General features: G+C 47.7%; 2 protein-coding genes and 1 long non-coding RNA gene across 10 annotated transcripts in view; 2 read left to right on the top strand and 1 right to left on the bottom strand.

Annotated features, from left to right (window-relative positions):
* RASSF4 (Ras association domain family member 4) overlaps positions 1–7,915 on the top strand; it is a 33,852-nt gene extending 25,937 nt beyond the window's left edge. For 2 of the 5 annotated variants that reach the window (XM_006073970.4, XM_006073969.4), the window contains exons 7-11: positions 3,110–3,211; positions 3,479–3,530; positions 4,090–4,211; positions 5,035–5,132; positions 5,887–6,356. In XM_006073970.4, the coding sequence (XP_006074032.2) occupies positions 3,110–3,211; positions 3,479–3,530; positions 4,090–4,211; positions 5,035–5,132; positions 5,887–5,974 (462 nt within the window). In that variant the 3' untranslated portion in view covers positions 5,975–6,356. Of the gene's footprint in view, positions 1–3,109; positions 3,212–3,478; positions 3,531–4,089; positions 4,212–4,383; positions 4,837–5,034; positions 5,133–5,886; positions 6,357–6,379 lie in introns of those variants that run through there. The other 3 variants (XM_044942450.2, XM_044942451.2, XM_044942452.2) reach the window with 3 other exon arrangements.
* On the bottom strand, positions 857–11,693 carry LOC102403213. Of its 3 annotated transcripts, none has more exons than XR_006550892.1 (4): positions 11,229–11,422; positions 9,778–9,809; positions 8,699–8,971; positions 857–1,502 (listed from the first exon to the last, which is right to left on the bottom strand). It is a non-coding gene; the product is annotated as an uncharacterized LOC102403213 (long non-coding RNA). The 3 variants fall into 3 exon arrangements; XR_006550893.2 differs by lacking the exon at positions 857–1,502 and adding an exon at positions 11,564–11,693 and having other exon boundaries at positions 8,271–8,971; positions 11,229–11,322; XR_328885.4 differs by lacking the exon at positions 857–1,502 and having other exon boundaries at positions 8,271–8,971.
* Positions 11,694–16,329: 4,636 nt separating this feature from the next.
* ZNF22 (zinc finger protein 22) lies at positions 16,330–21,516 on the top strand. 2 transcript variants are annotated; one of them, XM_006073967.4, is made up of 2 exons: positions 16,330–16,469; positions 18,872–21,516. In XM_006073967.4, the coding sequence occupies exon 2, from the start codon at positions 18,958–18,960 to the stop codon at positions 19,633–19,635; it is 678 nt and encodes a 225-aa protein (XP_006074029.2). In that variant the 5' UTR covers positions 16,330–16,469; positions 18,872–18,957; the 3' UTR covers positions 19,636–21,516. The 2 variants fall into 2 exon arrangements, with proteins under 2 accessions (XP_006074029.2, XP_025140742.2); XM_025284957.3 differs by lacking the exon at positions 16,330–16,469 and adding an exon at positions 17,628–17,740.
* The last annotated feature ends 6,379 nt before the right edge of the window (positions 21,517–27,895 follow it).

Genomic DNA, 27,895 nt, shown 5'->3' with positions numbered 1-27,895 from the left:
TGAAGGGACCCTGCTCCATCATCAGGACCTCCCTCCACTCTGCACTAGCTTTGCAGTGAGTGTTAATGAGGAACAATAGGTTATCTTCACTAAATCTAGGAGGCTGGGTGTGTCGGTCACTCAGTCATGTCCAATTCTGTGACCCCATGGACTATACTCTGCCAGGCTTCTCTGTCCATGCGATTTACCAAGCAAAAATATTTGCCTGGAGTGGGTAGCCATTCCCTTCTCCAAGAGATCTTCCTGGCCCAGGGATTGAACCCGGGTCCCCTGCACTGCAGGCAGGTTCTTTACCATCTGAGCCACCAGGGAAGCCCAAATTTAGGAAAACCAGAGTATTTGAGAGTAGTTTCCTCAGAGGGGAAGGGGAAGGCAGGGCTGAAGTTAAACAGAGATTAAGAATGTCTGGATTACCCAAAGGACCAGCCATCTAACTTGGGTATTCTTTTTTTTTTTTTTTTTTTTTAATGTAGACCATTTTTAGTCTTTATTGAATTTGTTGCCATATTGCTTCTGTTTTATGTTTGATGTTTTTTGGCCACAAGGTATGTGGGATCTTAGCTCTCTGCCCAGGGGTCAAACCCAGCCCCCTGCATTGGAAGGCAAAGTCTTAACCACTGGACTGCCAGGAAAGTCCCTGACTTGAGTATTCTTTAAATACTGTTCCAAAGGGGTTTAGTCTGCAAAGTATTAAGTAAGCACCATTTGCTAATATTTGAATAAATATTGATATGCTACTTTAAGGGACTATTTGAAAATTTAGAAAAATTCTTTGCATGGATTTAGGCTCATTCTAATTCTACATTCCTAAAAAAAAAAAGGAGGTTTTTATGACTCAAGGTACTGAATCGTGGGCTTTATCTTCAGTACATCCACCTCTCCTCTACGAGGTGTGTTGGGCACTTTAAACCTTACATTAGTCATTGCAAATGTCACGGGGACATGGAGAAGTCTGAACAGCCTGTAGCCTTTGAAATGAACCGAAGTGACCAGTCGCGGCTTTCATCACAGCCTTTCGCGTCCCTTGGTGCCCTCCCGCCCTTCTTAGCCAGCCAGACCTACACTCGACACACTAGTCAGGGTGGCTGTTCCCCAAGCCACAGACTTACCTGCCGCACGTGGATCCATCCTTCCAGGCAAACTGGGTACCTTCCGGGACGTGAACTGCTGTCTTAGCCATGTTGGACAGTTGATTCACATCTGCTGAAGGAGCGAGGGGCTCCCTTTTTTGCTCCTCGCTCCACATCCATTCAGAATGTGTCCTTAGAAATCAGGTAACAAAGTGCTTGAGTCGCCGGCAACAATTGAAAAAAATTACAATAATAAATTCCTAGAATTAGCTTCTGGAGTTGTTATTCCAGCTTTTCTTTCTTAGAACTGCACGCTGTTGCTGCACTTCACTATTTTCTAAACCGGCTCCTGCTCCCAGCAGTGATGGCCTCCCGGCGCGCGTGAGCGCGGCGCCCGCCTTCAGTGCCCTGCCTGGTGGACTCAAGCGTGTCCTGGGAGGGAGAAAGCACCGTGGTCAGAGACGGGAAAGGGGCCACGGGACCTTTGTTCCTACTTGGAGCTGGTTGGTCTCTTCTGGAGAAAAGAGTTCAGGTGGAAGAAACACGATGGCTTGTTGACATGACCTTTCTTCTCCTAGAGATAGCCTGACTCCTCTGTTTCATATTTCTTAGAAACTGAAAGTCTAGTCGGACTTTCTGCACCACCCAGAGTCATTCTACATCTCAACTGTGGAGAAAACAGGTCTGGGTTTGAGCCTGGCTCTAGTACCTGGACATCAGCTGGGGACACTGAACAAAGCCCTCAAGTACCCTGAGCCCAAGTACGTTCCGGGGAAAGCAGAGCTAGGACCATACAGGAGGAATGTGTGAACGGGAATTGGTTTCAGAAAGCAAGGAGGAGCTTGCCCACAGGGAAGTCAGACATGAAGGGAGGACCCTGTGCCACGCTGGTGAAGCATGAGGCTTGGGGCAGCTCTGCCCTTTCTAGATGGGTGACTCCAATGAGCTACTAACCTCTCCAAGCTCCATGTACTTCTAAGGACTGTTGTGAGGATTAAATCAAAGAAGCTATATGAAGTATTTTGCAGGGTTATTACCTGATTGGTGATCATTAAGGACTTAATAAGCTTTAACTTTATTCCCCGGAAATTCCCTGGTTGACTTCATGTATGGTGTCTCATGAACAAAGGCAGGATACCTGCGAGAATATCACGGGCCCCCGAAACTGTGCAGAAGCCGTGTGGCTGGAGCATGGGATGCTTGGGAGGGAGCCATGCGTCACATGTGCACCGTGTGGGAGGAGCTGCGGACGCCACTGTCCAGGCTGTGGCGTGCGCTGTGATACAGCCCTGCTCAGGGTTTACCCTGCAAATGGCATCCCGGACATTCTCCTCAAAGGCAGATGCCGACCCAGGAGTCTGCACCAGGCAGCCTGAGACTGTATACTGACACGGCTGGTCCAGAACACACTTTGAGTTGCAAAATGTTTGAAAGGTTGTTCCTTTGTTCAATAGGGTGGGAAATGGATCGAAAGGGCTGAGACTAGAGGGGAAAAGTTGGGAAGCTGATGCAGTATAAACAGAGGGCCTCACCACAGGCAAGCTGGGAGAATAGAGCAAGGTGGACAGATTTGAGAACCTTTAGCCGTAGAATCAGCAGACACTTGGTGATTTGGTTCTAGACAGAGTAGAGAGACTCGTTCCCCAGCCCCTCGTGAAGGGCTCTCATGGCCCTGGTTATTGTTCAGTTGCTCAGTTGTGCACAATTCTTTGCGACCCCATGCACTGCAGCACACCAAGCTTCCTATGGTCCTGGTTCCTAGAAAAAAGAATCTGGCTTTTAAAGATCTGCAGGCATCTTTCTTAGAGGCCTCTGTATGATGTGAGCTGTCAAAGCTTCTCTGCTTATGCCTGGATCTGGGCACAGCTTGTGTGTGGATCTGTGTGGATGGACAGACACAGGTGATCGCAGAGCCCAGGCTCACCTGCTGTCCCAGGCTGCTCAGTGCCAGCGGGCTGACAGGATGCTCATACCCTGCCTGGTGTCAGCCCTGTGTCTCCTCTGGCCTCCCCCTGAACCGCCTCCCCCTTCCTGTGCAGACCTCCGTGTTCACTCCTGCCTATGGGTCCATGACCAACGTGAGAGTCAACAGCACCATGACGACCCTGCAGGTGCTCACTCTGCTGCTGAACAAGTTCCGAGTAAGTCTGGCCCTGGGCAGCCTCGCCCAGAGGCTGGTGGTTTGCAGTTTTGCTGGGGAGGGGGCTGGTGAAAACCATGGCTCCTGGTAGAAGGCTGAACGAGGTTTCCTCTGCTGAGCTAGCAGGAGAAATGCTCTGGGAATTTAAGGGGGTGGGCCCTGGGGATTTGTGTGTGTGGCATTGGGGATGTGGTTACTGCCAGGGGTCCTTTTCTCTCTCTCCTGTCTTGAAAAGCCATGGTCTGACTTCCTGTCACTACCTGTGCAGGTGGAAAACAGCCCCAGTGAGTTTGCACTCTACGTCGTTCATGAGTCGGGGGGTAAGTGTCTGCCTTTGACTCAAGTCCCCATCCATTTGGCAAGCTCGCCAACTGAGCTCCTTCTCTGAGGGCTGAGCTGGCTTGGGCAGTGGGCACAGGGCAGGTGCCCTCCTGGCCTTGGGACACGCTGTGCCCCCACCACGGGCACCCCTCCCAGGCTTATATCCAGGCACACTTGTCATCCCTTTCGGAATCCCACCAGGACCACGTGGTGAGCCGCTCTCTCCAGGAGGTTCAGTGAGAGGTGGGGAGGACTGTGCGTCTGGGTTTTCAGGATGGATGAGAAGCCCCTCACCCTCTGGGAACAGCCCTCTGTCCAGCGCTGCATGGCCTGGCCTCCCCAAGTCCACTTCCCGCGCCGTGCTCCTCCAGCCGCTGTTCCTCTCTGAGCTGGGCCTTCGCTGAAGGACACGATCCACATCAAGGCAGTGTCCGTCACACAGCATCTGGCAGCAGTGCCAGGGCCCCTGGACATCTGTCTTCCATCCCATTCCCATCCTAGAACAAAGAGACACAGTCCTACCACCCCACGAATTTTGTCTACTACATTCTTTTTCAGAGCGTACAAAATTAAAAGACTGTGAGTACCCACTGATTGCCAGAATCCTGCATGGGCCCTGTGAGAAGATCGCCAGGATATTCCTGATGGAAGCTGACTTGGGCGAGGAGGTCCCCCACGATGTGAGTGGGGCTGCGGCATCTCGAGGCCTCTCCTGAGGGAGGGGCTGGGGGACAGCGTGGCGGACTCCTGTGACCTTGGGCAGAGCCCCCTTGGGCAATGCTTCCAGGGCCCCCAAGGCCATCACAAAGTCCATCCCATCTTGATGGTTTCATCCTGTCTTGTTGCTATCAGCCACCACCAGATCCATCAGCTGGCTCAGGGGAAAAAGAAGTTGGGTCTTAGAAAACCATGGCCTGGCCTTTTCCATTCTTAACAGGCAGGTACAGTCTTTTCCTTCATTGGAGTGTGTTTTGTTGTTATTTACATTTAAAAAAAAACAACAAAAGCTCCGTACCTAGGGTCTAACTGCACCTTAGGAAAGGCCCAGGTGTCTCAGGACATCTTCGTCCTGACTGGGCGAAGAGCACATTTTCAAACTCCGCTACACAGAATAGGCCTTAGGGTGTGGACCTCAAGAAGAAGGCCTGTGACCCTGTGTCCCTCGGGCCATTTGCAGACTAGTGAGTTTCATTCTATTGTTAGAAACAATGGCATTCCCACCATCTCCACCCCAACCCCAGAGAACTCCCAGAGTGACTCTGCTCACTATTGAATGGTCTTCCTAAAACTCAGTTTAATCTTTCCTCCCAGGGATCACAGTTGCCTTTGGGGTCAGAATGGGCTCCATCCTCCCATCCTGGTACACAGAGCTGTGTCGGGGGGTGGGAGGAAGACGGGCAGCCTCTTCCTTGGAGACAAGACCCTGCTGAATCGGCCACAAGGAAAAGAAAACATTTTTGGCCTCTAATTTAAAGCACATTAAAATGTTCTTGGATTTTCTAGGTCGCTCAGTACATTAAGTTTGAAATGCCGGTGCTGGACAGTTTTGTTGAAAAATTAAAAGAAGAGGAGGAAAGAGAAATAATCAAACTGACCATGAAGTAAGCAGCACTTAAGTAGCCAGTCGTGGGTCTGGAACATGAGGGCAAGTCTGCAGTCAGAGCACCAGGCCCGGGGCTGGGAGAGCTCTCCCTGCAGCTGTGCCAGGCGTCCTCACGCAGTTCAGGGATGCCTGCTAACCCTGGCTCCCCAGCACCTCCCCCGGCCCCTTGCTGCATAGTGCCACCAGACCGGGGTGACGGCCTGCCCAAAGGGGGGCCTGCAGCCCAGGCCGCCCATCGAGCCTCGGCAGCCCCACCATCACGGGATGGACACGAGCTGCTGAAACTGGGCAGGAGACTCGGGCAGTAGCACGGGCCGGCCCTGGCCCAGGGCTGTGCGTTCTGCTGGCAACCCTGCCCTGGAGGTGCCGCCAAGGGGGCCTGCCCATGCGCATTCAGCCTGGTCTGAAAAGTGCCCGTTCACGCTAGCGGGAGCGCTGAGCCTGCCCCAAATCAGCGGTTGTTGGGACTGCCTGTACCCACTGATGGTGGCAAGCACAGGGGCCAGTCCGGTGGGCAGGGGAGTGGGTGTCACCTGCTGCTCCCGGGGGATGCTCCGGCAGGGCCTGGCTCTGTGAGGTCAGGTCGCAAACCCCGATGGTCTGTGTCTCCCTCTGCAAGGGAAACTCGGTCCCAGAGTCCCTCTTAGGAAGGGAAGGAGGGAGGCCGCTCGCCGTGAGAGTCTGCGGTCGGGGGACTGTGTAAATCCTGGCTTCTGGCTGAATGTCTCTTTAAAAGGCTTCTGTGTGTACAGTCAGGCCCCACTCAGGCAGTCAGCGGAGACCTCATCGGGGGAACCGTGTCACTGTAGCGAGAAGGGACCTGGGGGTCACCTGGTCTAGGTCTGCTCGGTGCACAGAGAGGGCAGAGCGGCCCGAGATGAGGAAGGAGTCTCACCACGTGACTGTGGAGCCAGGCTCGGACGCAGGCTTCCTGACCCCCCCTCTGCTGCCCCGTCTAATCCAGCACACTCCTGTCCGTACTGGAGACTGTTTGGAATAGAAGGAGCATTCTCCTGTGAAGCTTGACAGAGTCTGCAGCCCTGTTTGACTACTCCTCGAAGCCAGTGGCCTCGCAGGATGTGGGTCCTGGCTCTTCCTTCTTGGCAGAGGAGAGATGTTGGCCACTAATCAGCCGGTCAGGAGCCATGGGTCTCCAGGCCCAGCATCTCTGGGCTCCTTTGCTGTGCTCCTCGCTCCCTGTCCCCTCTGGTACCAGTGAATCCTCTCGGCTGTGTCTCCCTCCAGGTTCCAAGCCCTGCGTCTGACAATGTTACAGCGCCTGGAGCAGCTGGTGGAAGCCAAGTAGCCCACTAGCACCTGCCCCTTCCGAAGCCCCCAGCAGCCAGTGCCCACTGAGAGCCAGTGGCCAGGCCCTGACGGGTCGCCCAGATTGGTCACACGGCCGAGGAATCTAGCATCTGCGCTTCTGCCTGTCCACCTGCCTAGCTAGCATGAGTCCCATGGCCCTGGCCCTTGGCTCCAAGCTGAGCACTCAGGGGCCCAGTCCTAAGCCTGAGGACCCAGGAACTTGCTGGGTGGGGTCTGCATGTGAGGTGGGCCTGGGCTGTGAGGAGCCCTGAAGCTGTGACATGAGCCAAGTTAAGGAGCTAGATGGCATGGCCAGTCCTGTTCATGCCACACCTCTCCAAATCAGGGGAGCAGAACATGGTTTTGCTTCTAGGGTGTGGGCTCCATTTGCTTTTCCAGTGCCTGGCCCAGAGTTACTGCAGAACCACAAGCCATTGTCCTCATGAAACACGTGAACCACTAGACCCTGTCCACCCTCGCCTCATGCCGCCGCTCAGAAACTCTGCTGGGAAGAGCAAGAACTGCCAGCGGGAATGGGATGTACAGTGCTCCCAGCTGTCACTGTGCTGTGGCGTGCCAGGTGAAGCCTCTGATGTCCTCAAGCCTCTGATGTTGCTCCATGAGCCTCGCACAGCTCAGTGCCCTGCCGGCAGAGGTCAGACCAAGAATAAGAGCACCAGCAGCCCATCTTCTCTCGGAGGCACTCACCCTGAACTTCCCAGCAACACCTGAAGTGACTCTTATAAGGAACTTGCTGAAAGAAACATGCCAATCATATCACATTGAGGAGATGACCCACATGACCTTGAAAGGATGCTTCCAGGGTGGGTGAGAGGCCAGGAGCTGTCTAGGGACTGCCGGCAGCGGCTTGGGGAGGCCACGCTTCGCCCGTCACTCTCCTCGGACACTTGTATGCCTCCCGCCCTCTCTGGATGTGCGTCAATACTTTCCATCAAAGGGCCACCACCGGGAAAAACTGTTTGAGGAGAAAGGGCTTTGAATCCCCTGGGGCCAAACCCAGAACAATTTGGGCCTGCCAGTTGATGGAAAAATTCTAGAATGAACAAGAAGGCCTTTGCAAAAATTATGCAACAGTTTACAGCAGTCATGTGAGGTGTTTGTCCAAAACAGAGCAAACGAGACCAGATTCTCCCCATGGGGCCCATAGATTGTGGATTTAAAGGGGAAAACTATAAAGTCTCCCAAAGCCAGAAAGTCAGCATGAATGAGATTCCAGCTCTGCCTCAATCAGTAGCTCCTCACCGGCACCCATAAAGAGCAGAGCGTGGGAGCAGCTACGCCGTTTGAGCCCACTATTCAGGGTGAGCCCCACACCAGGACTGTCCTGACCTGGCGCCAAGCTCACAGAGGCAGGTGCAGAGATGCCCAGGGGAGGTCTGCCGCAGTTTCCCGTCTCCTTTGTCAGCAGAGTTTCCTAGGTACTCAATAAAGGTGTTGCCATGTGGAACCAAAGGAGTTAGGTCCAAGCTTTTTTTTTCGCTTGTGTGTGCCCACCCCGACCCTCTGCTCTGGCCTCTGTCGTGTGTGCCCACCCCGACCCTCTGCTCTGGCCTCTGTCGTGTGTGCCCACCCCGACCCTCTGCTCTGGCCTCTGTCGTGTGTGCCCACCCTGACCCTCTGCTCTGGCCTCTGTCGTGTGTGCCCACCCCGACCCTCTGCTCTGATCTCTGTCGTGTCTGCCCACCCCGACCCTCTGCTCTGGCCTCTGTCGTGTGTGCCCACCCCGACCCTCTGCTCTGACCTCTGTCGTGTGTACCCACCCCGACCCTCTGCTCTGGCCTCTGTCGTGTGTGCCCACCCCGACCCTCTGCTCTGGCCTCTGTCGTGTGTGCCCACCCCGACCCTCTGCTCTGGCCTCTGTCGTGTGTGCCCACCCCGACCCTCTGCTCTGGCCTCTGTCGTGTGTGCCCACCCCGACCCTCTGCTCTGGCCTCTGTCGTGTGTGCCCACCCCGACCCTCTGCTCTGATCTCTGTCGTGTCTGCCCACCCCGACCCTCTGCTCTGGCCTCTGTCGTGTCTGCCCACCCCGACCCTCTGCTCTGACCTCTGTCGTGTGTACCCACCCCGACCCTCTGCTCTGGCCTCTGTCGTGTGTGCCCACCCCGACCCTCTGCTCTGGCCTCTGTCGTGTGTGCCCACCCCGACCCTCTGCTCTGGCCTCTGTCGTGTGTGCCCACCCCGACCCTCTGCTCTGGCCTCTGTCGTGTGTGCCCACCCCGACCCTCTGCTCTGACCTCTGAAACTCTTGTCCTACAGAATGCGTTGCCGGGTTTGGTAGAGGAGCTAATGCTGAACGCAGCCCACCGCTCTTGACGTTGACATGGTCCTTCCTTTCCAGGCACATCCTTGGGATTGGTGTGGGGCCTGAGGACAGCGACAGCCGTAGGGCTCAGAGGAGGAGGTCTGGGCAGCCTGGACAGTAAGCGTTAGGGTCGCCCCGAATTGCAGAGTTCCAGCATCAGGAGCACCTCAGGAATCTTCCGGGGCTCAGGGGGAGGCAGCAGGGTCTAGGAGATGGTAGAGAGCTGGTCAAACAGGGTTCCCCAGTGAAATAGTGAAATAGCTACCCAGAGGGCCTCCCTGGTGGCTCAGATGATCAAGAATCTGCCTGCAGTGCAGGAGGCCTGGGTTCAGTCCTTGGGTTGGGACGATCCCCTGGAGAAGGAAATGGCAGCCCGCTCTAGTATTCTTGCCTAGAAAATCCCAAGGACAGAGGAGCCTGGCGGGCTACGGTCCATGGGTCACAAGAGTCAGACACGGTGAATAAAGCCACCACCAGCCTCCCAGACCATACTATAAGCTCAGGTCAAGGACAACCGCTGACCATCATTCAGCAGCAATCGAGGGGCCACTGCCTCGTGCCAGACCAGCTGAGCTCCAAAGGGACAAAGACAGTCCTGCTGCAGCCTGCATTCAGAGGCCTCCTACCCGGGAGACCCGGCCACACACCCTGGAGGGCCAGGGGATCTGCAGAGCGCAGATGGTGACGCTCCCCGGAAGGAGCCCAGGGCTGAGCCCAACTGGCCTAAGACAGCGTGGGAGACATTCCAGCCTGAAGACGCCCGCTAACCTTGGAGCAGATGGCCTGACACATGAAAAGCCATCAGATGAAGAAACCCTCTGTAAAGATTTCCCAGTTTTGTTTTGAGGGTTTAATTGGTTGGTTTTGTTTTTTCTTTTCAGCTGTTACAATATTACTTCGTTTAAGGCCTGTTTTGATAAGGGCCACTTGTGAAATAGAAAAGTTACCAAAGCTAACTTCTGAATAACATAGCTAAGATATCTCTAACAAGGGGAAAAGGTACAGACATACCTCAGAGATACTGCAGATTTGGTTCCAGAGCACTGCAATAAAGCAAAGATCACAATAAAGTGAGTCACACAACTTGGTTTCCCTGCATATCAAAGTTAAGTTTAAGCCCCACTATCACCTATGAAGTGAACAGTAGCATTGTGTCTAAAAAACAATGCACATACCTTAATTTTAAAATACTTTATTGCTAAGAAATGCTAACCATTCTCAGAGCCTTTGGCATAATCTTTTGCAACAGTGATATCAAAGATTATTGATCATAGATCACTATTATAAACACAATAATGACAGGCTGGAAAATTGCGATGTCAACTGAAAAAAAAAAAGCCTAAAATTTGCGAGTTCTTTTTAAATTAGAGGATAATTACTTTACAATATTGTGATGGTTTTTGCCATACATCAACATGAATTGGCATTGGTTTACATATGTCCCCTCTCTCCTGAACCCCCTTCCTGAGTTATGTTTTATTTGGGGAACTTACTGAGGACCAAACCCCATGGGAGAGCCTGTTAGACAGCTCTGAAGAACTATTCCAACAAGTTAAGAGAGGAAACAAGATAGGAAGTTTTTGCTTAAAAACAGAACAAAAAAACATGTAATCAAACATCAAAAGATTAATGCTAATCACAAAAAAACAGACATCTCAAGTTAATGATTTTACTGCCTTTTGTGTATGGAAGATACAAGAGTCTAGGTTCATTAAAATTACTCCTTAGATACGCATCTTAACGATGGAGGGCCAGTATCCTGTTTTTCTCTATCCTGAATTCCCCTCGGGGTACACCCTTGGAGCAGCTGCAGGGACTGATGGCTTGATAGCAGCCAACATTTCTTGTTTACAGAAATGGCTGGCAACATGCAACATTTTTTTGTCCGCAGTGAGAATTACCAAAACATGACACAGAGATATGAAGTGAGCAAAGTGAAGTCGCTCAGTCGTGTCCAACTCTTTGGGACCCCATGGACTGGGGTCCTACCAGGCTCCTCTGTCCATGGGATTTTCCAGGCAATAGTACTGGAGTGGATTGCCATTTCCTTCTCCAGGGCATCTTCCTGACCCAGGGATCAAACCCAGGTCTCCCGCATTGTAGGCAGACGCTTTACCGTCTGAGCCACCAGGGAATTGAGCAAAGGCTATTAGAAAAATGGCACCAATAGACTTATTCAATGCAAGGTTGCCACAAACCTTCAATTTAAAAAAAATGCAGTGTATGCAAAGAACAATAAAATGAAGTATGCCTATACATTTCTACGACCATCTGAGGATTACAAAGCTATCAACGATACTTGCTTTTCAGAGGCAATTTGAAAAGATGCTAATTCAGCTCACCAGGACACCACAATTTCAGACTTTCTCCTAGGCTCTGCAGTTTCCTGCTGGTTTGTGTGGGAGTTCATGTGCCTCTCTCCTAGAGCTTTTAGAGAGTTTGTCACACCCTGCTTCACTCACTTGTATCTCAGGTAGAAAATGTATCCAAAGGTAAGGTGAAGATTGCGGTGATAAGCGTCCTCTCCTAGATCAGGACGGTCTTCCCAGGTCAGACCTCAGGAACCAGGGAAAATAATAAACACAAGATAAAATCAACATGATTGCAAAAGATCTGAACTCAGGAAAAACAGGGTAATTTGCCCAGAGCAAATGAGCAGAGGGAATTTAAAAAAAAAAAAGGCTTGTGTTTTTCCTGTGGTGATAACCATTTGCTACCAGCTTAGAATGTTTACCAGAAGATGGATTAAAGACCTTCCCACTGTTAAAATAAAGCCATTGGTTCACCAAGGACACACCTGGCCCCTTAGTCCTAGGGAAACGAAGCACGAGGCTTAGCCTGTCAGATCAGGTGATTGTGGAGAAGCGCACAATACGCAGCGTGCCGTGTGGGCAGGATCCAGGTGCCCAGAGCTGCAGGGCAGCGGGTGCCCAGAGCCGCAGGCAGCAGTGGGGTATGTTTGTCAGGCGCCCTGCTCCTCCCTCCCAGGAAAGGCGGTCAGACTCGAGCCTTTCCAAATGTAAAAACAGCAAGTGCACATGCTGTCTTCAGGCCCCAGGAGCTGTGATTATCTGGGAGAAAGCCAGCTGCTGATCCGCCCTTGGACTCTGCTCCCTCCTGGCTGGGCTTTTAACAGAGATGTTTTCTGCACACTCAGGAATGGGAATTCCCAGAGTTTCCTTTCCCAGAGAACCCAAAGGAAACAGAAAGCAAAGTCTCAGGCTTGGAGGGCAGAACCATTGTTCGGGGGCCCTTCGTGGGAGAGAGATGGCCCCTGTTACCGCACTTGGTCCCTGGGCCACATGTGTGACCGGCCTCCTTTGCATTGTTGCCAAGGCAGATCCCAGGCAGTAATGCTCCCTGTTGAGGCCGTGCTTTCTGGTGTGTGTGTCTGTCTGCAAGGGAGTTGGGGTGCAAGGGACAAAGCTAGAGTAAAAAGAAGCTGTCTTGCCAACGGTTCTGTCTGTAACACAACGGTGTATAGCAATTATACTCAAAAAAAAAAAAAAAAAAGACTGTTCTCAGCCCAGAAGCCTCTTCTTCCTTGAATGAGCCCTTCAGATACAACTGGGCCCAGGGACACTCTGGCCCCTGCTGTGAGCAGTTTCCCAACGAAGCCCTAACCATTCAGAGAGCTGGCCTGTCTTGACCCAGTTTTCTCAGAAGGATGTGCTGTTAGGAGAACACAGCCTATCTCTGTGGCCCTGACTGTACAGTCTTCCCTCCCCCTTCCCCGCCTTTTTCCTTTCTGCTTTGTAAATATCCGGGCTTTCCTTGTGGCTTAGCTGGTAAAGAATCTGCCTACAGTGCAGGAGACCTGGGTTCGATCCCTGGGTTGGGAAGGTCCCCTAGATCTGTAAATATTTACACTAGATCTGTAATATCCAGTGTGATCAATTTTAATCACTGCTAGGTAGAGGCGAAGAGCATAGGCTCTGAGGCCAAACTGTCTGCACTCATGAACAGGTGGCCTAAGGCAAGCTACATGCCTCCCTTTTCTCACTGTTACAGGATTATAACAATTCTTACCTCTTAAGGTTGTGGAAGGTATATGAGCTTTGCTGTAGTAACAAGTAAGAACAAACATTGTGGTTACAAGAGTGTTTATTTCTCTGGCCTGTTCACGTGACTGCAGGTGGCTGCAAGTGGGCTCGTGTGGCTCCGCTCCACATGTCTTCTCATCCTGGAGCAGCCACTGCTTGGGACATGTTATTCTTGACGCAGAGGGAAAAGAGTGCTGGCAGAAACACAGTGACCCAAGCTCCTTCTGGAATGGGCTATACGTTGCATCCACACACGTGCAGCTGGCCAGTGCTACTCATGTAAAGTTAATATCAGTGGAATGGACAGTCATTCACTAGGAGACAATGAAAGTCACACAGCTTTGAGCAGGGATGTAAAACTCAGGAAGGGTGGAGCAAATGCTCAGGAACAGTCACACCACAGGCATACGGAACGAGACACTGCCGGTGCTTCCAACAGCACCTGGAGCCTAGTAAGCACTCAGCAGGTGTTGGCTATTATCATACTGGCAATCGAGAGCATCAAACCTTGCCTGCTTTCTCTCTCTTCTTCCTTTTCTTCTTTACTCCGCCCCCTCCTCTCCACCGCATATCCTTTTCTATCTCTTGCCTCTTCCATCCTCACCTCCTACTCTGTTCACTTTGGCTACCCACAGCCCTTTATTTCCTGACTTCTGTTCTCTCCTTTTTAAGATTCATCTTTCTTCATCCACTTCTCTACTCCTCTCATCGACACATCTCTGGGCCTTCTGTAGCTGGCCCAGTTGTTTTTAGGTACAGGCAAAAGGGATGATCCACCTTTACGTGGGATGTGTAGTTTTAACTGGGCTTCCCAGGTAGCTCAAATGGTAAAGAATCTGTCTGCAATGCAGGAGGCCTGGGTTCGATCCCTGGGTTGAGAAGATCCCTGGAGAAGGACATGGCAACTCACTCTAGTATTCTTGCCTGGGGAATTCCATGGACAGAGGAGCCTGGCAGGATACAGTCCATGGAGTCGCAGAAGAGTTGGACACAACTGAGCGAGTAACGCTTCTCTTACTAGCAAAATTTTTTGAATAAATTTTTACTATTTTAATGCACATAAAGCAAACAGTCCTAGCAGGTCACTTTTGTTCTTGAAACTTTACCTAAACTATCTTTGTCCACTGTCCCATACCTCTACCCCCATCCAGCCACTAGAACCACTTGTAATAATAATTTAACAGTAAAATAACAATGCCTGGCATGCTCCAGTCCATGGGGTCACAAAGAGTCGGACACAACTTTGCAACTCAGCAACAACAAACCATGCCTCATATTTCCTATGTGTTAGGCATTGTGCTAAGTGCCTTACATTATCTTATTTAATCTTAACAGTCTGGCTGTCATCTAGATTACTGAGTTGACAGTCCCTGTCCAGGACAGTTTCATGCTTTGCCATCTGCAGAGCAGAAGGCTCCATCTTGAGATCTGAACCTTTGATCTAGTCTTGCTTCTGCCATCAACCCACTATGTATTCCAGGAAGGTTTCCCGCTCAGCCTTATTTTATTTCTCTTTAAGACAGATACTAGGATACCGCTTCGTGAGACTATAAGACACTTTAAGAAACATAAAGATGAATGACCAGAGAACAGATGTAAAAGCACTTTGTAAACAATGAGAAATCTTATAATTGCATTCATTCAACAAATATTTGCTGAGTGCCTGCTACCTTCTAGCACTGTTCTGAGCACTACAGATATGACAAAGAACAGGAGATAGATCATGACAGCTTTGGTGCCCCTGTGAAGTCATGAGCTCTTGTTCTAGAAACATGGGGAGCTTTTGCTCTAATAAAAGCAGTCTTTTGAGAATTTAGGAAGCCTTTGGAGGATTTTGAACAAAATGAATGACATAATCTGAGTTGTTTTTCAGAGGACCACTCGGGGGCTGTGAGTAGATGTAGGAAGACCAGAGAGGAAGCCAATGCAAGCAGCCTGGTGGCATTAATAGCAGTGGAGGTGTTGAAAGTGGTTCAATTCTGGATATATTTTGCAGACAGGAGGTAACAAAGCTTGGTGGAGCTAATAACAGGAGGTGTTGAAAGTGGTTCAATTTGGGATATATTTTGAAGATCGAGCCAATAGAATTATAGATGGCTTGGAATTGGGTTTGGGGTAAAAAAAGAGACACCAGTGGCATCAAGATTTTTGACCTGAGCAACTGGAAAGCTGGAGCTGCCATCAACTGTCAGGATGAAGACTGCTGAAGTAACATGTTCAGTGAATACAGTAAGTTCATCTGGGGGTATACCACGCATGCAGATGGGCACTGAGTAACTGTTTATACAAGTCAAGAATACCTGCATCCCAACTTCAGACTGGAGTTACCAGTTCAAGAGTCTTCAGCACATACAGATAGTATCTGAAGCCATTAGATTGGAGGTGTTCTGTAGGCAAAGGAGGGCCCAGGAAGAAGAGGAGGGATCAGGTGACCCAGCACAGGCTAGGTGGGACAAGAAGGCGATTGGCTGCAAGAGATGAAAACCAGGAAATCACCAGACTTGGAGCCAAAAAGACACATTCCAATGTGGCCATCCACTTACACACTGTCTGAACTTGAGCAAACCGCTAATCTAAGCCTTGGTTTCCTTAACTGTAAAATGAGTGAGCAATTAACACGACACTGTAAAGCAGCTACGTGTGTCTGCTTAGTCCCTCAGTCGTGTCTGACTCTGCATTTCCCCAGGGACTGTAGTCCGCCAGGCTCCTCTGTCCATGGGATTTTCCAGGCATGGAAAATCCCATGGACACAGGACAATTAAAGTGGGTTGCCATTTTCTCATCCAGGGGGATCTTCCCGACCCAGGGATTGAACCCACATCTCTTATGTCTCCTGCTTTGCAGGCGGATTCTTTACCCGCTGAACCATCGGGGAAGCCTCCAAAAAAGCAACTATACTCCAATAAGAAGGAAATGGCACCCCACTCCAGTACTCTTGCCTGGAAAATCCCATGGATGGAGGAGCCTGGTAGGCTGCAGTCCAAGGGTCTCTAAGAGTCGGACACGACTGACTTCACTTTCACTTTTCACTTTCACGCACTGGAGAAGGCAGTGGCACCCCACTCCAGTGTTCTTGCCTGGAGAATCCCAGGGACGGGGGAGCCTGGTGGGCTGCCGTCTATGGGGTCGCACTGAGTCGGACACGACTGAAGCGACTTAGCAGCAGCATACTCCAATAAAAACATTTAAGGAAAAAAAATTTAAAAATAGTATGATCGTTCCCATTTTGTAGGGGGTTTTTGGAATAATTAAATAAGGTGACTCAAAAGTATCAGGAATAGTTTAGGCTCTCCAGAAGTACCTCTATATAATCAGTAATTACTATTTGTACAAGGAAGTCTTGGGGTCGAACGGGCTTGTATTGAATCCAAAAGCCCTGAAACTCTGGCTGCAGCTCCCGGCCTGTTGGTGGCTCCTCCACCACAAAGGGAGACAGCCACAGGTCTTGCGCTCCTGGGAGGCCACACGACGCCTTTCGAGGGATACGAGACGAAAACAAAAGGACAGGAAGAAACGAAGAGCGGTTTTTTCCGGTGGGCTCGGGACCATAGAGGGCCACTCCGCCAAGCTCCTAGAGCGACCGCGTGGCGCCGAGTAACCGCGCGGCCTGCACTTCCGGCAGCGCGAAGGGCTCGGGGCAAGCGAGCGAGGGCGGCGGCGGTGAGTGGGCCGAGCCCGCAGGGGCGCGAGCCGGCCGCGGCTGGGCGGCGCCGACCCGGGAACGGCGTGGGGGCGCGGCTTCGGGCCTCCGCTACCGGGAGGCCCCGAGGGCTCCCCGCGGCCGGGGGCGAAGCGGGTGGGTGGGCCCGGCAGTCGGAGGCCTCGGCAGGGCGGAGGCCTTAACCGAAGTCCCGGCGAATTGAGGCCAGAGGAGGACTGGCCCAGGCTTCTGAGCCGCATTCCTTTCGCCGTCCATCAGGCGCGTGGCCGGATTAAACAGATTGAACAAACGCCTGGGTGGCGCAGGGCTGTTCTGAGCAATTTACAGACGTTGACTCATGTAAATTTCTAACCCCTGATGATCTGGCGGCTGTATTGTCGTCCCAGTTTGTACTGGCGAGAAAGCAAGCACATTCCAGCCAGGCTGGTTCGCGTGGCCAACAGTTCCATTCACTCAAATTTAGCTTAATGCCCGCGACTACCATGGAATTTGGCAGAGCACCGGTCGGAGCGCTGGACTTGGTATTGCAAGTTGGGGTTGCAGTCAGTTCTGCCCCTGCGAGCACAGGTTCTGGGGTCAGGCTTCTAGGGGCTGGGAACCTGGCCAAAGTATGCCTACCCTTTCCTTAGAAATGGAAGTAGAATGGAGATAATCCCATAAACCTGCTCTGAGAATGAAATAGATACCACAGTGACCCAGGCTACCTGTATGATTTCCTCGTCTGTAGTGCTCCAGCTGAATTAGAGTTTCTTACTAGAACTGCCTTCTATAGTATTGAAAAATAAATGTGGGGTTTTTTTTCCAGTATATAATTACCATTATAGCTATTTTTGAACACCAACATCATGTACCTAACAGATGTCTCCTTGAAATAGATGTTCCACAAATATTTACCAAGTTAAGAAATGAGCAGTGCTCTCTAATTTTGTGTTGTGGGCAGTTTTCTCTTTCTGGTACTTACCTTAATTACAGCAGATGTAACTGTTACATACACAGTTAAAATCTCAGCACTATCAGGTCTAGAGTCTCAGTTATACAATATAATGAAGGAAAAGCAGTGACCGTGAAATAATTTTTGTTTTCAGTTATATCCTTTGTAAGCTTGTATGCAGAGACCAAGGTGATTATTCCCATTTTAAAGTCTACTTGCTGACACAGGAGGTGGAAATTAGTTCCAATAATGGTATTACCTTTGCAGTCTTAGGTTCTCCCACATTTGTCACCTATTTGGAGTTTGTGCTTGTTTGTGGCCACAATATTAAATAACCTTGTAAGTAATTAAATGAAATTAATTTATTTGAAAATTTGGATTCTTGCAGCATTTAAGTATTTTTAAAATTCCTCCCTATTTTTACGTGTAAACTTACTTTCTTGTCTTCTTCTTGTGTTTTACCACCACCTTTTATTCTGTCTCATTACACTGTCAAATAAAGTTCTTTGGAAATTTTTCCCTCCCAGAAAAAAATCCTCTTGTATCAAGCTTTCAAACAATTGTCCTTTCTTGGATCCTTGGAATCTAGAAGAAACAATAATGAAACATTTCATTGTTGACATTTTCCTCATCCAGTATTTGTTGAATAGATTCACAGAAACTTTCCACCCCTTATAGAATAGTTCTTAACATTCAAAACAATTTATGCTACAAAGTTAGAACTAAATTGTCCTCCACAGCTGTGAAAGTAGAATGGCTAAGCAAATAAGGCTAAACAAATATTTAATAAAGTAGTATGATTCGTCATTTCTTTCTAATTTGGGCACCCTAATTAGCCACCCATAAATAACAATCAGCTTAATATGGGAGCAAATATTAAAACATAATGATTATCTGTTACCCAAATCTTTATTGTCTTTTGGAGCTATTTTTTATTCCCATTAAAATATTATGTTGTCTCTACTTTTTAATCTTTCAGAATTACATACTCATTTGTTATTGCCCAACAAAATTTTGTATTATATATTATCACTTTTTTTTGTCCTGTCCCAACAGACAAGAACTCCAAAGGTAAATTTGGTTGTATTTATTAAGTTTAGACTCTGAAATTATTGTGTTTCCCTTCTGGCTCAGCTGGTAAAGAATCTGCCTGCAATGTGGGAGACCTGGGTTCAATCCCTGAGTTGGGAAGATCCCCTGGAGAAGGGAACAGCTATCCACTCCGGTATTCTGGCCTGGAGAATTCTGTGGACTGTATAGTCCATGAGGTCGCAAAGAGTCGGACAGGACTGAGCGACTTTCACTGCAATTATTAGAACTATTTTGCACATTATTTTCCCTAGAATTATCTTTGTTTCATATATATATTGAATACATTCATAATTTAAAAACATGAATTTTGATGGGCTGAAGAGGTGTTAAAGTTGAATAATTAACAAATCATCTATAATTTTTTTTTCTTTTATATAGAAAATTCTGAGCTGTATAGCTCTAGGAAGTGGAACACTCGTTCAGAAGAACATAGACTGTCTTAAGAATACATTTGGCTCTTCACCATGAGGTTAGGAAAACCTAAAGGAGGTATATCTCGGAGCTCAAGCCAAGGAAAAGTCTATGAGAACCAGCGCAAAACCGGCCGGCAGCGGCAGAGATGGGGGATGACTGTCCGATTTGACTCAAGCTTGAGGAGACTGAGAAGAGGCTTGGATGAAAAGCCTTATAAATGCGTTGAATGTGAAAAGAGCTTCAGTCAGAGCTCGACTCTTTTCCAACACCAGAAGATCCATACTGGAAAGAAGTCCCACAAATGTGCGGATTGTGGGAAAAGCTTCTTTCAGAGTTCTAACCTCATTCAGCATCGCCGCGTCCACACTGGGGAGAAGCCCTATAGTTGTGATGAGTGTGGAGAGAGGTTTAAACAGAGCTCAAACCTCATTCAGCACCAGAGAATTCACACTGGAGAAAAACCCTATCAGTGTGATGAATGTGGCCGGTGCTTCAGCCAGAGTTCCCACCTCATTCAGCATCAGAGAACCCACACTGGGGAGAAGCCGTACCAGTGCAGTGAATGCGGCAAATGCTTCAGCCAGAGCTCACACCTCAGGCAGCACACCAAGGTACACAAAGAGGAGAAGCCCCGGAAAACCCGAGGCAAAAGCCTTAGGGCAAAACCTCACTTGGTGTCGTCTTGGAAAGCTGGTAAAGGGAGGAAGTCAGTGGCTGGGCTCCGCTGAGTAAAGGGCACTGCGTCCGCCGTTTTTTAAAAAATAAAAAGTGTTTCTTTTAGAACTGGAGATATTTTTTAAATTTAATAGTGTACTTAAATTCTGTATCCTTTCCCAGCATGAGGACATTGGGAGTTTAATGACATTGGGATCAGAGAAATTATGAGTCCAGCCTTCCTTATTTTTTATGTAACCTGCAGTACAAAAACCAGAAAATGTGTTTCTAGAGAACATAAGCTCCTTGATCTCATTCAAAATTGCTTCCTGCATCATTTTGACAAAAAAAAAAAAAAAAATCATGTTTTGATGATGTGTAAAAGTGTAGAAATTCCAGTGACTGCTCAGTGTCAGGACTTTCCTTGGAAAGAATAATTAAAAGGGAGAAATTAATTCCATCAGTTTTAGAGTTCTGTTGTAGATGAGATTTTATGTTTTTAAAGTTTTGTAGTATATTAACCATTGGTCTGTAAGTATGTCTCAAGATTCAGCATACTAAAATGAATTCACGTTCACAGTTTTTTTAGTCAGTTAAGTACATCACTTTGTGTTAGCTTTTTTTGTTCGTTTCTCCTGCTTATAGATAGTAATTAAAGGAGAATTTCCCTATTTTTCATCAAATTCTTAGTAAGTGATACTCTGGAAGCCAAAGAGAGCAGTGAGTTGGTCACAGGCCTCCTGTTCTGCGAATGCGTCCTCTGTGATGGTGTGACACTGTGTTACCTGTTTCTAGAGGTGGGAGCGGCTTTATGTTCGTCCATACCCATGTCTTTGACTTCTTCCAGCTCTCTCTTGTGCTCTGACAAGCTGAGCCAGCCTTTTAGAGCTAAATGAATAAATAAACCAAAATTATTTCTTCAAAATAATCTCAACTTGCAAATTAAAAATCTACAATTTATATGCTTCCCTGCCTCCCCCTCAAGAGCTTCATATAACCCTGGTTATCCTAAATGTTTGTCAGTAGCGTAGTGAAGTTTTTAAAAAGCCAAGTGTTCCTGCATTGTAGCTTTTTTGAAATCTAAGTTTAACTTTTTCTGAGTTACCTGTCTTATTTATAAGACCAAACAAGTTTCTTATCTTTCATGAGAACAGTGCCAAGTATCAAACATTTTGATCAGCCTTCAGCTCAGGTTTTAATTTCTATTAAATGCTTACATTCTTCTGATTTTTTTTTTGTATCTTTCATAATCATATCTGATCCTGCTGTATTAATGACAGTTATCCATAAAAATGTTTTAGAGAGTATTTTGCGTATCACTGCCTTCTGTTTATTTTCCCCTGGGATGTTGCTTGGATGATGAGGTAGCATCTAAGATCACGGCCCGGGAAGAATCGCTTGTTTTGCCTGTCTTTGATTGCCTCAGACTTGAACTTTGCCTCCCTCACGGCCTTGTATTTGAGCGCCAAGTCGTGGAAGATGGCCTTGTCAACAGCAGTTTGATCCGATAGGACATTCACAGTGTTGTGGGTGCAGGCATGCCTTAGAGCACCACAGTAAAGCAAATACCGCAATAAAGTGAGCCACATGAAATCTTCTGGTTTCCCAGTGTGTGGTGAAGTTGTGTTTACACTCTATTGTAGTCTATTAACTGCAACAGCATTATGTCTAAAAAACAATGGAATACTGTAATTACAAATACTTTATTGCTGAAAATGCTAACCATCATCTGAGCTTTTGGTGAATCATAGCAGTAACATGAAACATCACCTGTCATGTAACAAATATAATGGAAAAGTTTGAAATGTTGCGAGGATTGCCGAACTATGACCCAGAAACACTGAACGCGTGCTGTTGGGAAACGGCACTGACAAGCACTCAGTGCAGGGCTGCCGCAATCCTTCTTTTTTTTTTTTAAAGCAATAAAGCATAATAAAGTATGCCTTACAAAGTGATCACAGTTATCTTTTACAAAAGACATGTTTAGACTTTACTGATTGACTTATCAGGTCTTCAGACGCAGAAAAGCTATTGAATTAGATCTAAAATTGTCAGCAGCAAAAGTATTACTCCCACGGATTTAAAGGTGAGTTCAATTTTATTTTGACGGAGTCAGTACTCTTGAAAGAAAGTTACACCTATAAAGGACAAGAACCATCTAGTAAGTTCCTAAGGGAGATTGAAGTATTTGTTTGAAGTTTTCACCGGTGGTGGGAGCATGTCTTCAAAATAAAGATGCTACAAATGGAATCCAGGCCCCGTGACAGGGAAGGGAAGTGCTGTCATTCTGCTGAGAAAATAAAATACTTGGTGAGTACTGGCCGTGTGTATTTCTACCAAAAACTGGTACAAGAGGTAAAATTTTTTTAAGTGAAAGTAAAAAACAGGTAATGAATATACCATCTGATTGCCATTCAAATTGGGAGGATTTTCATCAGGTTCAGGGAAGAAGGAAGGGCTCTTGGATGGCAAGTACACTCAAGGAATAGAAACCCTAGAAGTCTGTGGAGGTCAGGTCGCTAGTGTCAATGAGTGAAGCGAGAAGAGTGCTGTAACCCGAAGTGCGCATGCCCGTCTGAAAGGATAACCTGACTCAGTCTTAGTCAGTTGTTGCCATGCAGAGAATCAGGCCCAGATACGCCACATCTTGATATTTTCAAGAGAAACTAGAAATCCAGATTTTAAAATTCACAGTACTTCTTAGCCGTTTACCACAGCTGAGCTATCTTTTCAAGGCTCTTGTGTGTGGCTGGCTGTGGTGGAGGTGGAGGTGGAGAGCCTGGCATGGTGAGAGGTAGGGGTACATGATGGAGTGGAAGCTGCACAGCACAGAAGAATCTGCCCAGAGAACAGCAAGTGGCTGCTTTATTGACATTTGGTGTCCCTGAGAGTCAGGACAGTGTGATGCAGTGCTCTGTCCCTGAGCCACGCTTTGGAGTGGGTGGGGGTGGGGGTGCAGATAGTGAATCTTTTGGCTGGTGGGGCTCTGGACCTTGCTAGTGGTAAAGAATCTGCCAATGCAGGAGACGCAAGAGACATGGGTTCGATCCCTGGGTCAGGAAGATTCCCCCCCCAGAGAAAGAAACGGTACCCCACTGCAGTATTCTTGCCTGGGAAATCTCATGGACAGAGGAGCCTGGTGGGCTACAGTCCATGGGGTCGCAAAAAGTCTGACGTGACCAAGTGCACGTACACACAGGAGGACTCTGGGCCAGTAAGAGGCCAGGCCTGACACAGCAGTGGTCCAGAGGCGTCCCTTTCTTACCTGTTCCTCCAGACAACACGCTCATCCAGGGAGGATGATCCTACATCCCCACAGTCACTACAGCGATCTGAAAATCAAGGATTGCTGGCATCACCCCTGGAATTAGAAAACTGGTCCTGAGGCCTATACACTTTCTTCAGACATGGGAGAAAGGGGTGTGCATCCCTCTTACATGCAGAGTGAGCGTGACGACCAGTGACAGCATGGTACACAGGCACCCGGAGGACCCACCTGTAAGAGCAGGACCCTTTATTGCACAGGGGATGGACCTGCTACCTCACCTTGATGCCAAAGAGATGAGTCATCCTGGACAGTGAACACCCCGCCCACAGCCATGATGAAGGCTAGAGGACGCTCCTCTGAAGTCCAGGTGCCACATAAGGCCCTGGGTCGTGATGCAATTCGAGGTGCTGAGAGGACTACAAAACAGGATTGGGCCTGGAGTTTTCACCACCCTAGAGATGAAAAGGGCTATCCATTTCCTTTCCTTTTTTTTTTTCAGGTAAAAGTGTATTGAGCTGTTTCTTAAATTCAGAGTTTTACAGTAAAACTCATAACCCAGAAATTCTTTCTGTCAGTTTTATATAAAGCACAGGGGCCTATCTGGTAAAATAGTTTTGCTTCATTTTTCATTATAAGTGCAAAATAATCCACTCCCGTTTGAGACATAAACTTTGCTACTGAAAGATGAGAAAAGATGTAAACTAGAGATACAATTCTTGGTGGCATTCGTTGGAGAAAAACCAAGTACGCATAGCAGTGTTGTCTAAAATTTAAATATAAGTAAGATGAAAGCTTTTGTGATTATTTTATGAGGTAGTGATTGATATTTTTCTCCTTTGACCCATTTATTTGGCAATGTATTGAATAAGTTCTAGAAAGTATACCTACTAAGTAATAGGATTTTGTTACTAGTGCTGTTTGATTATTAGCGTTCAGAGTTTTTGCATCAGCGTACATGAATTAACTTTGTTGTAAGTTTTTTCTTGCGTGTTACCTTTGTTGTAAAATACATTGCTATTGATGAGTCCACGTCATAGTTTTTGAGAAACTGGGCCAGGATTGAAGTGGCTTGTTTAAAGTGCCATTCTGCCTCCTAGTTTTTCAAGAGACCTCTCAGGCACAGATTTTTAAACATCCAGACATTTGGGATGGGCATGTTGACTTAAATAAAGCTTCTGAGATGAGGATCTTTCTCAGATCTCAGAGAACCCTCCCAGTCATATCTTTATGTTCAAGACAATCTTGTGGCACGTAAGAAACCCCTCTAAATTCAGTGACATTAAAAGGCTAAGTATCCGAGTTTGACCAGGTAAGTCAGAGAGAGGTCAGTATGATGATCTGGGGGCAGCAGTCACGGAGAGAAGTCAAGGTTCAGTTGAAGGCCAAAGTCAGTCTATATATTCCAAAAATGAAGAGTTTTAATATAGCTGATTTAGTTTGCAGTCTTTATTTCCTCGTGCTTTCTTTTTGCCTTTTTAGTCCAATTTTTGTTTAACGTTTTACCTGCATTTAGTTTTCTATATTAAAATATTTGGTGTAGTTTTCTTTCCCTCACTAGACTTTGATTGAAACAATAGTCAAAACAGAAGCAAACCAAAAGGACCAGAATCTATCATTTTCTACCCACCAGATTGGTGTTATCAAAAAGTGTAAACGCTGCTCTGCTGGCCAAGCCAAGAAGAACCAGCCAAACTCACGTTTTGTTGGTGGGGATACAAGATATTGGAACCTCTACAGAGGGGAATTTGGCAATATCTAGCAGATTTATATATGGGTTTACTGTTTGACCTAGAAATTACGCTTTGGAGGAACTGGTCCCAAAGATATAGTAACAAGAGATATAATGTACATACACGGCAGGAAACTTATAGAAAAGACTCGTTTCTCATGGGGGACATTTAGCTTCAGTGTAATCAGATACGCGTCCGTTCAGCGGTGGGTTTATTTTTCGTGATGGCCTCATGGCTATTGGCCTGCGCTTGAGTTGAATCCCACTTGCGTTTTCAGGGGTCGGCTTGCCTTTATAGTGGGCCCAGAAGCGCGTTTAGTGCGTGCTCTTGAGGGTTAAGTGTCACCGCTGGTGCAAAGCAGCAGATCGGATTCCGAGGCTCAATCAGAAACAGTCCAGGCCAATGGGGGCACTGCCTGGGCAGAGGACATGCAATGCACTGCGTTCCTGAAGTCTTCTGGGATGCTGGACGCCTTCATTTATTTACATTACCTGCAGTGGTCGCTAGAGGGCAGCAAAGGACATAGAATGGAAACCAGCCTCTACATTGAATTTGTATTTTCCCTTGAAAATACCATACTCAAAATGCTAACAAGTTTGAGGCCACTGTTTACAGTCAGCTAGGATTTAGTAGGGAGAAGACAATGGCACCCCACTCCAGTACTCTTGCCTGGAAAACCCCATGGATGGAGGAGCCTGGTGCGCCGCAGTCCATGGGGTCGCTAGGAGTCGGACACGACTGAGGGACTTCACTTTCACTTTTCACTTTCGTGCATTGGAGAAGGAAATGGCAACCCACTCCAGTGTTCTTGCCTGGAGAATCCCAGGCACTGGGGAGCCTGGTGGGCTGCCGTCTGTGGCGTCGCACAGAGTCGGACACGACTGACGGACTTAGCAGCAGCAGCAGCAGGATTTAGTAAAATGTCTTTGAGGATACAAACTTAATTTTTTAAATTGAGCATATTTTCGGAGAAGGCAATGGCACCCCACTCCAGTACTCTTGCCTGGAAAATCCCATGGAGCCTGGTGGGCTGCAGTCCATGGGGTCGCTAAAAGTCAGATACGACTGAGCGACTTCACTTTGACTTTTCACTTTCATGCATTGGAGAAGGAAATGGCAACCCACTCCAGTGTTCTTGCCTGGAGAATCCCGGGGACGGGGGAGTCTGGTGGGCTGCCGTCTATGGGGTCGCACAGAGTCGGACACGACAGAAGTGACTTAGCAGCAGAGCATATTTTAGGCAAATTACCTGGATGTCATTTCCATTTCCACCGTAACTTAGACATTAAATATATGCAAAGCACAGGGATATAAGCAAGTCCCATTCTTATTTTGGGGAAAGTAAATCATGTAAATTGTTTTTTAAGAAAATCATGGCTATTTTCTGTGTTCCCCTCTTTCTTTGCGCTCCTCTACAGCCTTCTCCTTGATTTGTTTATCTTTCCCCCTTTACACACCTGGTATTCTTTCCTTAGCCCATTTCTTGTTAAAATCCATCAGGCTTTCAACACTTCTCTGCTCAGAAAAACTGTTTCTAAGGATTCTCTGAAAATTCATTCAGCACAGTGGCTCGAGGCCACTAAGAGGAAGGCTCAAAGGTAAGACTCGAACCGGTGCAGGGTAGAATGCAGCTGAAGGACTAACGTTAGAGAACGTTTTAGAGTTGGTGAACAGTTTGCTCGCCACAGTTTGAACCTTTGATTCAGTGCAACTATTTGAACTTTTTACCTTGTGAATGCATTATACTTACTGTTTACATGTGAATGTGAAGCCAATTACATTGCATAGCAAGATGGAGATGGGAACGGCTGGGAAATAGGCGGTGAGGCCCCAGAGCGGTGCCCGGCGCTGTATCGCGAAGTCCTAAGTAGCACTGCACTTCATAACCTTGCCACCTCATCCAGAACTTGTTCCTCGCATCCTTTTCCTGGTACTTTTATTTCCCCCCACTTCTAAAAGGCTGAGTTATATCACAGAGCCTACATGTGGGAAACTTTTTATTCAGTGGTGATGTACATCCGGGGTGGGGCGGGGAGAAAGGGGCTATTAAATACAAAAGGCAGTGAGGCAGCGTAACATACAGAAATATCTCTGCATTGGAATGATTAGTTCTGAGTTCTAGATCCATTTCTGTGGAAAACCCATGTGCCCTTGGGCAATTCATTTTTCCTCTCTGGTCCTAAATCTGCTCATCTGTCAAATAAAGACGAGTTTGGCAGTTAAACCAGTTGTTTAATTTATGAGTCTCTGTTTCTAAGTTGCTGAAACTGATTTTAGCCAACTAAAGAAAAATCCAGTGAAGTCAAGTTGGCCTTCGGGAACATTACTACAAACAAAGCTAGTGGAGGTGATGAAATTCCAGCTGAACTAATTCAAATCCTAAAAAATGATGCTGTTAAAGTGCTGCCCTCAATACGCCAGCAAATTTGGAAAACCCAGCAGTGGCCACAGGACTAGGAAATGTCCGTTTTCATTCCAATCCCCAAAAAGGGCAATGCCAAAAAATGTTCAAACTACTGCACCACAGCACACATTTCACATGCTAGCAAGGTAATGCTCAAAATCCTTCAAGCCAGGCTTCAACAGTACACGAACCAAGAACTTCCATATGTAAAGCTGGATTTTAAAAAGGCAGAGGGACCAGAGATCAAGTTGCCAGCACCTGTTATATCATAGAAAAAAACAAGGGAATTTCAGAAAAAACATCTGTTTCATTGACTGTGCTAAAGCCTTTAACTGTGTGGATCACGACAAATTGTGGAAAATTCTTAAAGAGATGGGAATACCAGACCACCTTACCTGCCTCCTGAGAAATCTGTATGCAGGTCAAGAAGCAACAGTCAGAACTGGACATGGAACAATAGACTTGTTCCAAAGAGGAAAAGGAGTACATCAAGGCTGTATATTGTCACCCTGCGTATTTAACTTGTATGCAGAGTACATCATGCAAAATGCCAGGCTGGATGAAGCTCAAGCTGAAATCAAGATCGCGGGGAGAAATATCAGTAATCTCAGATATGCAGATGGCACCACCCTTATGGCAGAAAGCAAAGAGGAACTAAAGAGCCTCTTGATGAAGGTGAAAGAGGAGAGTGAAAAAGCTGGCTTAACACTCAACATTCAAAAAATGAAGATCATGGCATCTGGTCCCATCACTTCAGGCAAATAGATGGGGAAACAATGGAAACAGTGAGAGACTTTATTTTCTTGGGCTCCAAAATCACTGCAGATGGTGACTGCAGCCATGAAATTAAAAGACATTTGCTCCTTGGAAGGAAAGTTATGACCAACCTAGCAGTGTATTAAGAAGCAGAGACACACTTTGCAAACAAAGTC

Source organism: Bubalus bubalis, chromosome 4 (assembly GCF_019923935.1).
Source record: "Bubalus bubalis isolate 160015118507 breed Murrah chromosome 4, NDDB_SH_1, whole genome shotgun sequence".
NCBI classification, from domain to species: Eukaryota; Metazoa; Chordata; class Mammalia; order Artiodactyla; family Bovidae; genus Bubalus; species Bubalus bubalis.
Note: the sequence above shows the minus strand (reverse complement) of the source record. Positions and strands in the feature narration are given on the sequence as shown.